General features: G+C 39.1%; 1 protein-coding gene across 1 annotated transcript; it reads right to left on the bottom strand.

Moving 5' to 3' along the window:
* Positions 1-8313: 8313 nt before the first annotated feature.
* On the bottom strand, positions 8314-10044 carry LOC147503518 (uncharacterized). Its single transcript, XM_086604874.1, has 2 exons — positions 9265-10044; positions 8314-9045 (listed from the first exon to the last, which is right to left on the bottom strand). Exons 1-2 carry the CDS (start codon positions 10042-10044, stop codon positions 8314-8316), a joined length of 1512 nt encoding a protein of 503 aa, XP_086461000.1.
* Between the last annotated feature and the right edge of the window lie 943 nt (positions 10045-10987).

Below are 10987 nucleotides of genomic sequence, written 5' to 3'. Positions count from 1 at the left end.
TTCCAAAGTGACACCTATGGTGCTTGGTTTCGCGAAGTAATCATACAAGTAGGATGGCAATCTTTAATGGTAAGTTCTGATGAACTTTACTCCCCTGCACTTGCCTCGTATTTTTATAACCATTATACATTCTTTTATCGGACGGATGGTGTTCTCCATCAACATTGATAAAGAAACAATGGAGATAACTAAGTCCCTGTTGGCTTTTGTTATTGAGATTCCTATGCCTGCTAAGATTCAAGACCCATGGGGCTACATAGTTGATAATTTCTCTGCCTACAACTATGAGCTTTTACATGAGAATTATGGGTTTGGCATTTTCCGTGTAGAGGACCAAGGGACATGTAATGTAGCCCTTGGTGGCTTGTCCCTTAATGTGATACGGTAATGTTCTTTATCATGCTAGACATATTAGGGGAGTGGCATTTTTCTTCTGCGAATGATGCCACTTGCGATGTTTTCCTTGCTTTAGGCGAGGCATACGCTATATGACCTTCCTAAGACCTTAATGTCTAGTTTAGCACGAGCCCATAGCATGAGGCATAAGTATCTTCTTATGCCTATATTAGTTTGCCGTATTATGCTATGTTTCTTCCCTGTTTTTTGTGCCCATTTCACGGACTGGGTTGGGGTCGACAATGTGAGACCCACCAATTCTATTATTCGATCTTTCCATGCAATGACTTGGCAAGGGTGGAGGATACAACCTCATCAGGTTGCACCTTACACCCCATCCGACCAAGTGGCGCTTAACAGGTTAGCATCCGTAGATTATAAATGGCGGCAAGCTTGGCAAATTATAATGGCATGGCAGGATGCGAAGGAACCTCACTTCTTTATAGAAGAAGAGGATGACGAGTATTATTTGGAGTGGAGGTAAGTTTTTGTTTGGTTAGTGTCCGCTTATGTCCCAAGCAATTTAATTGCATTAACCCCATAATGGGTGGAACTCTTATAGAGTTCGCGTCGCTTTTTTATTTCCTATATTAGTATGTTCTAACCTTGTTTTGCAGATGTTCCAGAATTTTACGCGTTTCCATGGTATTTTTCTACCCTCTTTATTTAAATGCTTTGAAGACAAAGCACGCTTCTTGTTTGGGGGCATAGAAACATGTGTAATTAAGGCATCTGTGAGGATATAGATATGTATAATATGCATTTGTTTCTAGTTAAAATTTCAAAAAATTTCAAAAATATAAATAAATAAGTTTATGCTATACACTTAGGAATATTGGTATTGTTTTCTTTCTCTATGCTCTTAACAATCTAGAAGTCTCATGTAGCTTTTGCATCAGAATAATTGTTAGAAACTTAGGTTAATATGTAGGTAATAATCTTTGCATCTATCTATAAATATATTACATGAGTATTTATGATTGTTAACAGTAAGTTTCTGAAATCTAGGCTAAGCTAGAGTACTTATTCTACAAATCTTGTGAGAATATAGCCTAAAGCCTTATATGAGCGAAATATTTGAGAAATAACACAAGGGAGAAGTAAAATCCAGATAGAGAAATCACACGTCCACTTGCTTGATCACTATGCCATATCCTAAGCGAGAATTTAGGCCCTCTTTGGATCGATATAGCCAGAAATTCAAACCTATGAATTATTTTCCGCTAGTAAGCCCCTCACGAGCCTTTCTTTAGCCTTCCATAAACCACAATTCCTTTACCCTGTTTACAAAACAAAACAAAATAAAAATTCAACTTACCCAATCTAGAATAAATCGAGAATAGAAATGAAGAAAGAAGAAGAGAAAAACACATTGTAAACAAAAATTAGTTAGTTGCTGAGGAAAAAAAGAAAGAAGTTTCCATCCAAGGAAAAGAAAAAGAAAAATAGAAATAAATAAAAACTCCAAAAATAGAATAAAAGGGAGTCAAAAGCCAAAGAAAAGAAAAAGAAAAATATGGCTAAGGATGGAAACAAAGTATAGAAGCAAAAGAAAATAACAAGGTTTTCTCAAAGTTACATAATATGAAGACTCTATTATCTCAGACTTATCCTTTTGAATATCCATTTCCTTCCTTCTTAAACCATCTCCTAATCCCCGCAACACCTAATAAAGACCTCTAGCTCAATTAGGAATAGGTTAGTGTGATAGTAAGTGGCAGATGTGTTTAATCGACTCTGGCTTCCTTGTTTGTCATTCTGATTGTAAGGTAAAGTGTGCCCACTGCACACTGGAGTAGCGAAACTTGAGTGGAAAAATCAGAGTAGTTTTTGTCTTGACATTTATGTGAGGACCTACTTAAGGACGCTATTCCGAGTTTTCAGAAACGAACCTGCTAGGCATTTCATAGTATTACTCATAGTATATATATTTTTATCATAGATGATTGATTATTATGCATATATTAGCTTAGGTTTTTGACTTGGTTATTCTCATTCATTTGCTAGTGAGATGTATAGATAGTTGAGACATGAATGAGGAAACAATAGTTTTATTTCTTAGTCGTTGTAGTATAAATGAAGTTTGTGAGTACCTTCACTAGAAAACTATCACGAGGCTATAACTCGTCCACTAGAGAATTCCTAGTGGTTTAAGGTCTTATTGCATATGGTAAATGCAATCGCACTCAGCGAAACGAGAGTAGTTAGAACTCCATTTTTGGTCACTTATTCTAATTTCTCATATTTGCTTGAGGACAAGCAAAATGCTGTTTGGGGGTGGTTTGATAAGAGCCCAAAACTGTAGTTTTAACCCCTTAACAATCGTACTTTTAGACCAATTATGTGAATAATAAGTAAGAGTTAATACTGATTACGTGTTTTTATGCATTTCAGGCTTCAAAGTCCATTATGTGCAGAAATGTGCCACTTTAGCGAGATAAAGGAGAAAAGGTCGGTTGCTAAGGAGTTCTGTGATTAAAGACCAATTTTCCAGAAGACAAAGCCTCTGTAAAGCCCGGTCAAAAGATGAAAAGTCAAAGTCCACGCGGGCAAAAACAGTGCATAAAGTCAGCAGAACTTCCGAAGACCATATCTTTGGACTCAGACCTCTGAATTGGGCCTACCTTATGTTAAAACGACCATCTTGGAAAGAGATTTCCAATGGTGTAAGCCTTGACCCAATCAAAGGAGTAGAAGTTAACGAAAAGTTTGTCAAAGCCAACTCCAGCTGAAGAGGCCTTTTTGGACTGAAAGAATTGGGTTTTGGGCCTGATTCTCTGGCCCAAAACATGGCTCCAAGCCCATGCACAATTTTGGATCTAAAACATATAAAAACAAAGAAAAGCTTAGTTATTAAGTTATCTAGTTTTATTTAGAAAACTAGTTCCTTATAATGGTAGCTAGGGTTAGATTAGAATAATTTAGATCTAGATTTAGTTTTATATTAATTCATTAGTTAATTCTTGTTCAATTTCAGTATTACATTATTGTTATTCATTTGATTAGATTAATAAAATAGTTTATTATTATTCAATTCGTTTTTTATCATTACATTTATAGATCTAGTTTAAATTCTTGTTGATATCATTTCTTAATTATTAATTAGATTTCAATTATTGTTTGTTAAATTAGTAAAGTTGAAATCTTGATATTATGTTTAGTTTAGATTCATATGTAAATGATTGCGGAATGATTCTCGGCTAAACCTCCATTAGAGGGGGTTGCGAAGCCTTGATGAAAGCTTGATTTGTGTTAGCGTAGAATAGTCGTAATTCCTTTCCACTCTAGAAATAATTATTCACCATGAGAATGGGTTTAATTGTTCACATGCTAGTTATAATTGGTAGAAATGCCATGTGTAATTAGGGATTAGGAAGAACCAATTGTTCTGCGAAGTAGTTCAATTCGAATCTGACGATCTGGCCGTTAGCAAGTTAAGTTGAGTTAAGGTGGAATCAAATCCTCCCTAATTCCTTATCATAGAATCAACGTAGTATTTCTGTAGTTGAATTATCGTATCTTGTTAGTATAAATTGAATCCATAGTATAATCGTAGAATAGAAATTTCACATTACACATTACTCTCACCATTGTTCTTTGTGTTTGTTCAATTAAATTTGTTTAAGTCTTGAGAGTTAAGAGTGGAACGAATCCTGACTCTATATATATTGCATGAATCTATATGTGAGAGTAGGAAATAAAATATTGATACCGTAAGAATAAGGTTAGAGTAATCTAATTGAGTTTTTACGGGTTATAAAGGGTATCGAAAATTTTATTTTCTAATGGTACATGTCTAAGTATCATTGATACTTTCTTTTGTTTAACGGTATCGAAAATTTCGTTTTCTGATGATACATGTCTAAGTATTAATGATACTCTTTTTATTTGAGGGTATCTAAAATTTTATTTTTCAAAATTATATATTATAAGTATCATTGATACTCTCTCTTTGTTTGAGGATATCGAAAATTTCATTTTCTGATTATACAAGTCTAAGTATCATTGATACTCTCTCTTTGTTTGAAGGTATTGAAAATTTCATTTTCTGATGATACAAGTCTAAGTATCATTGATACTCTCTCTTTGTTGGAGAGTATCAAAAATTTCATTTTCTGATGATACAAGTCTATATATCATTGATACTCTCTCTTTGTTGGATGGTATCAAAAATTTCATTTTCTGATGGTACATGTCTAAGTATCATTGATACTCTCTCTTTGTTTGAGGGTATCGAAAATTTCATTTTCTGATGATACAGGTCTAAGTATCACTGCTACTCTTTCTGTTTGAGGGTATCAAAAATTTCATTTTTTTCAAGGATATATGTTATAAGTATCATTGATACTTTTTTTTAAGGGTGTCGAAAATTTCATTTTCTAACGATACATGTCTAAGTATCAATGATACTCTCTCTCTCTCGGTTTTGACGGTATCGAAAATTTCATTTTCAAAGTTGTATATGCTCAAATCCCATGGGCATTCAGAGATGTAACAGACAAAAGTATGTGATAAAGATTGAAGAAGATTGTATCAATATTACATAATTATGAGCAAAAAATTCAAATTTTAAATTGAATGAGTATTAAGAAGATCATCTACTTCAGCTAAGTCAACAGCAATGTTCTAGGTAGTATCAGTAGAAATGCGAGAAGCTGCGATAATTGATGGGTCAGGATAAGGAGTCGCAGTTAGAGCTTCTTCTTCATCATCATCATCGGAAATAAGTCCATGTTCTATAAGGACAACATGAGGAACATAATGTTTGAAAGCTTCCAACCGATCACCTAAAAGGTTTACAGCTGAAACAACCTGGTTATATTTAGCATCAGAGGCTTCCCCATACTTAGCTTTTTCTTTAGCAAAGTCTTCAGTAGTTTGCTTCAGAATTTCTGCATGTTCAGTGATCTTCTTGTGTAAAATATTCTCAGCAACTTCAGCACTAAGTTTTAGCTGATCAACTTATTTGTTTAACTGACTCACATCTCGGTTTAGTCTATTAACTTCTCGCTGCTGAGTCAACTGTTTTTTGAAGATGACCGATTTCACAGTTTTGCTTATAATGAAGATCAAACTGGGACAGATAAGCCACTTTAGCCTATGGAAACAAGGGGAATAGATAAGCATATATAAAGAGATGAAACCATTATGAAATGATAGAAGGGAGAGTACAAATACCTTTTTCATGTGATCACAAATTAATGTCAGGTGTTCAGCGGCAGTTACATTGCACTTGGCAATTTTATCATTAGGGAGAACACAATTGGCGGACAGAGTAGAACCCAAATCCTCACTAGGATTATCAGGAAAAAGCGAGGTAGTCAAAGGGACATCACTTTCATCAACCAAACGGAAGACATGTTTGAAGAGGTGACTAGTATCGGCAGAGGGAACAAATTCAAGAGTTTGATTAGCACCAAGCCCACTTTCACCCTAGGTAGTTTTTCTTTTCTTGGAACTAGAATGAGTATGGGTATCTTGTGAAGGAGCAAGGTGTTTCTCTTTGGAAGGAGCAGGATGCTTATCCTTTTTTTTTTTTTTTTCCACAACTAGGGGTTAAGGAGACCCCAACCTTTTATTAATGACAAAATCTCAAGTACAACTTTCCTTCTTTATCCCCCTCAATCAATTCACTAAGTTTTTGATCCATGGGGGGGGGAGAAAGTACATGCATTGGTTACTACATTCTGTACTATGAGTACTGCAATTACTACTAACTCTTGACAGGTAATCCGCAACTTGATTTCCTTCTTTGAACACATGTTGGAATTTAACCTCTGCAAATCTTGCTTGTGCACACCCAATCTGAGCCACCAGGTTCTTACAATACCAAGGTGGAGCTTCCCTCTTTTCCAAGATTTGTATCACTCTCAGTGAGTCAGACTGCACTACCACCTCCTTTATGTTCATTTTTTCCACTCCTTCAATGCCTTTTTGGACCCCCAGTAGCTCCTGATGTAAGACTGACTGTTGTGTGGAGTTTCCACAGAATGCCATGAGAAGCTCTCCATTTCGATCCCTTAAAACCCCTCCATAGCCTGCTTTACCCTGCTGCAATGATCCATCCGTGTTTAGGACAAGAATGTCAATTTCATGTTTCGTCCATTTGACCCACTGGTCCTCCCTTCGCGTGTACGTAACACCAATTCCTAGCCTAGTCAAAACAGTTCGCACTGCGACATCATCCTTTACTGCTTCCAGCGATTTCCCCAGATACAATTTCATACTGTTCAAAGCCTTCATGCTCACTGAATCAACACTGAGAAACCGCTGCCTCTTGAGCCTCCAATTCTTCTCATTCCATATAGCTTGCACTGCAGCACAGGTTAGCGCTCTTAAAACTTCAGAGGATGTGGATTTTGGTCTGCAAATACGCATGATGTAATACCATTCTGCATGGGAATTCCAAACTCTTCCTGGTAACTCCACTGCCTCTTTAAAACTGCTCCACACCAGTTTCGAATAAGAACACTAGAAGACCAAATGCGCCGAACTTTCCTCATGTAAATCACATAGGCAGCATCACGAATACCCAATCACTTTCTTCGCCATGAGTCTGTTCTGGGTTGGTAGCGATCCAGAAAATAGCTGCCATACGGTTAATGAATGCTTCAGCACCAACAGCTTTCCCCATACAATCTTGTACCATTTTACTTTACTTCTAACATTCTTCAAGACCGCATAGGCAGAGGACACAGAAAACAGCCCTGAACTCGATGGTGTCCAAATGACTTGGTCCTCCGAGGTGTACGAGTTAATCTCTGTGTTCATGATCAGCCTCTTCACCTCACTTTCAGGTAGGTCGATGATACTCCTTGCCCACTCTCCATTCATAATCACCGAACTGACCAGCGCATCCCTTGGAACTACATCAGCCAGAAGTGCCCTTGCATCAGGGTCCAAGATGAGTGGTCCTGCACACCATGGGTCGTGCCAAAAGCTCGTCCCATTACCATTCGCTATGTTGTATCTGACATACTTTTAGGTATTCTCTCTGTGCTTTAGGATCCCTCGCCACACCCATGAGCAGTCCCGCGGAATTTTCATGGTCCAAAAATGCTTCTTCTTTATGTGGTTCTCCCAAGCCCACTTAACCCATACACAATCAGTTTTTTGGGCCAATTTCACCACTAACCCACAATATGCAGCTTGATTCCAAACCCGTGGATCCACCAAACCAAGTTCGCCTTGCTCTTTGTCAAGTCTGAGAGTAGCATGGCTCGCATGGTGCATTTTTTTCGCCATACTACCGGTCCCCGGATGGATGAATGTTATACGCGGTTTAGCTACTTTATCCAAAGATCGCGCTCTCGGGAGAACAAATGTTGTTGCCCAATAGGTCTGAAAGGATGAAAGCACTGACTTCACAAGTTGCACCCTGCCAGCCCTGTTCAACTCCTTGTTTTTCTAGTTTGAGATTCTTCCGGTAATCTTCTCTATGAGTGGCAAGCATTCTTTTACCCCTAATCTTGTGGCCGTGAGTGGCAGCCCTAAGTAAGTGACTGGTGGGGTTACAAGAGAGATGTTCATGGCTTCTGCTAATGCTAGCCCTTCCTCTTCAGTCATACTTCCAGTTAGAAGAGTTGTCTTTGGATTACTGAGCTTTAGTCTTGTAGCTTCAAAGAAAGAATGCAAGATATCCTTAACAGCCATAATAGAGTCCATGTTACCTTTACAGAACAGGAGCACGTCATCCGCAAAATATAAGTGAGATATCTCCAGCTTTTTGCACTTTGAATGGGCTGAAATTTTCCAAGACTGCAGCCCTTGAAGGAGTAGCGCACTCAGAATCTCCATGACTAGCACGAACAGATAAGGAGACACAAGGTCTCCCTGTCTTAAGCCTCGCTTCCCTTGAAAATAACCTTCAGGAGACCCATTTACCATCACCGAGAAGTACGGCGAAGTATAGCACATCTATAACCATTCTATGAATAAGGGTGGGAAGTTGAACTTGTGTAGAATTGCTTCTATTGCTACCCAAGAGACAGAGTCATAAGCTTTCTGAATGTCCAGCTTTATTGCACATCTTTTCTGCCCATTCTTCCTTGAATACCCACGCAGCAGTTCATGGGCCATCAAAAGATTATCCTGAATCGATCGTCCAGGAATAAAAGCAGATTGGGGACTTGATACTAAAGATGAAATGCAACCTTTCATTCTGTTAGTTAACACTTTTGATACACATTTATAAACAATGTTGCAACATGCGATAGGTCGAAAGGAGGCAATATGCGAGGCATTTTTCATCTTCGGGATAAGACACAGAAAAGTAGAGTTTATACCTCCTGGGATCTGCTTATGGCTGAAAATATGCTGAATAGCTCTAATGAAATCATCGCCAATAATGTCCCAGCTTTTTTTGAAAAAGCAAGTGTTGAAACCATCCGGACCTGGTGCCTTGTTGTCTCCCATCGCAAACAGTGTGTCTTTGATTTCCAGGTCACTAATAGGGGAAACTAATAGCTGACGTGTACCATGTGCTACCTCAGTAACATGTACACCATTTAGAAACTCGGTGTCACAATAAGCTGCTGACGACACCCCAAGTAACTCTTTATAGTACTTCAGAAAAGCTTCAGCCACTGGTTCTTTACCTTCCTTTCTGGTTCCTTGCGCATCTGTGATACTCCACACCCTATTTCTTATCTATTTTTCCTTCAAAGCATTGAAGAAAAACGCATTACATTTATCCCCGAAGCTTAACCAATCAATATCTGTTTTATAGTACCACTCAGCTTCCTCCAGCTTGAGTAGGTGACATAGCTTCTCCCTCATAGCAAACTCTTATGCACTAAGACTAAGGTCAAGCGGCTTATTGTTCAATTTTTCTTGAATCGCTTCCAGTTCACTTCTTGTTTTAGCCACCCTTTTCTGAGTATCATTCCTGGCCGATCGTGCCCACCCTTTCAACACACCTTTTAAACTTTTGAGTTTACTTGTTAGCATGAATGGCAGACTCCCATGATCATCGATTTCCCAACAAGCTCTAACAGTAGGCACAAAATCCTGACTCATTGTCCACACATTGCTGAATCGGAAAGGAGTGTTTCTTCTATAAGTTTCCAAAAAACTCATAATCAACGGGCAATAATCAAAGAGCCCTTGGGTTAATATCTCCACCTTTGTTACTACTGGAATGGACGTCCAAGGCGCATTAATAAGACACCGATCTATCTTTGACCACTTCCTTATTTTATCCCCACCGCTGTTCCATGTGTAAAAGCATCCAGTTTCTACGTGATCAAACAGCCATGCTGTATTTAGACAATTCGCAAAAGGGAGAGTCTCTCTTGGGTGAACAACCCTATCTCCCACTTTTTCGTGTGAAAACAGTACATTGTTAAAGTCTCCCATCACACACCACACACCTTGAGTTTCGGCACTTATCATCTTCAGCTCATCCCACAAAATGAGCCTCTCATGACTCCTATTGCTAGCATAAACAATGGTAAGGAAAAAGGAGAACCCATGCTGTAGGCTCTGAACCTTACAGTGTAAGAATTGGGCCCCTTCCACCTCTCTATGTGCATCCAAACTGCTCGTATCCCATGCAATCCATATACGGCCATGTTCATCACTCGCATAATTATGTATGCATTCCCATGAGGGGCAAACCATATCGGCAATAGTGAGGTGTTTTTCCATCTTCACTTTTGTTTCCAACAAACCCATGCAACTAATCTTCTTCTCCACAATAAACTTATTTAAGTTTTTCGCTTTCATGTGATCATTCAACCCTCTTATATTCCAACTACACACCCTAATCATTGATGAGGAATAGGTTTAGTGTCCCCGCCTCTTCCCACGCCCTTTCAGCCGTCCTTTTCCTCTCTTCCCCGATGTTGTCTGCTGTTCTGAGTTTCATTTTTTCTGGGCCCTTGTTTGGACTACACTATTCTCTGGTGCTACTCTCACCGAGACAGGATTGGACCACGTGTCACTGAGCGGCTTTCGGAGTTCGACAAGATCCAGAGGTCGATCCTCCTCCATATCAGCCGGTTCCTCAAAGATGTTCCTCTCGTGATAAACACTCCGGGCCGGGATGTATAGGTCTGCCTTGCTGTAGCGGGGATTACACTACCGTCAACATTCGCTCATCAGCGTCATCCTCTTTCCCTAGAAAGGTACATTCAACTCTACCAGGAGATACTAGTTGAATACTGTTTTGAGTACCTTGCTGACCTTCCGCATTTGGACACTGGTAGCTTGAATCACTCTGTTCCTGTTCACCACTGCTCAATCTCCGCACATTAGTTCGCCTCTCAATGTTTCCAGCAACCACAAGGGCAAGAGATGTTTCTCCTTCTGCCAACTGTTCACCCCGATTTACTCCCTCTTGTTCCCTATATTCATCCATCTCTGTTGCCATCTGGCGACTTTCTTCTCTGTGTTCACTTATTCCGCTCTGTCCATTCTGCCTTCGTATCCACACCCTACTTGTCCCTCCACCATCATTTGACTATCCATCCCTTCGTGGCCCCGACCTCGTTGCCCGACTACCACATTATTGAGTAGTGTGCCCAAATCGATTACACCTTTCCCAGGACTGAGGCTTCCATGGATACTCCAAAGATATATCAATCTCGCG

Source organism: Coptis chinensis, chromosome 4 (genome assembly GCF_015680905.1).
Source record: "Coptis chinensis isolate HL-2020 chromosome 4, ASM1568090v1, whole genome shotgun sequence".
Lineage (NCBI taxonomy): Eukaryota > Viridiplantae > Streptophyta > Magnoliopsida > Ranunculales > Ranunculaceae > Coptis > Coptis chinensis.
Note: the sequence above shows the minus strand (reverse complement) of the source record. Positions and strands in the feature narration are given on the sequence as shown.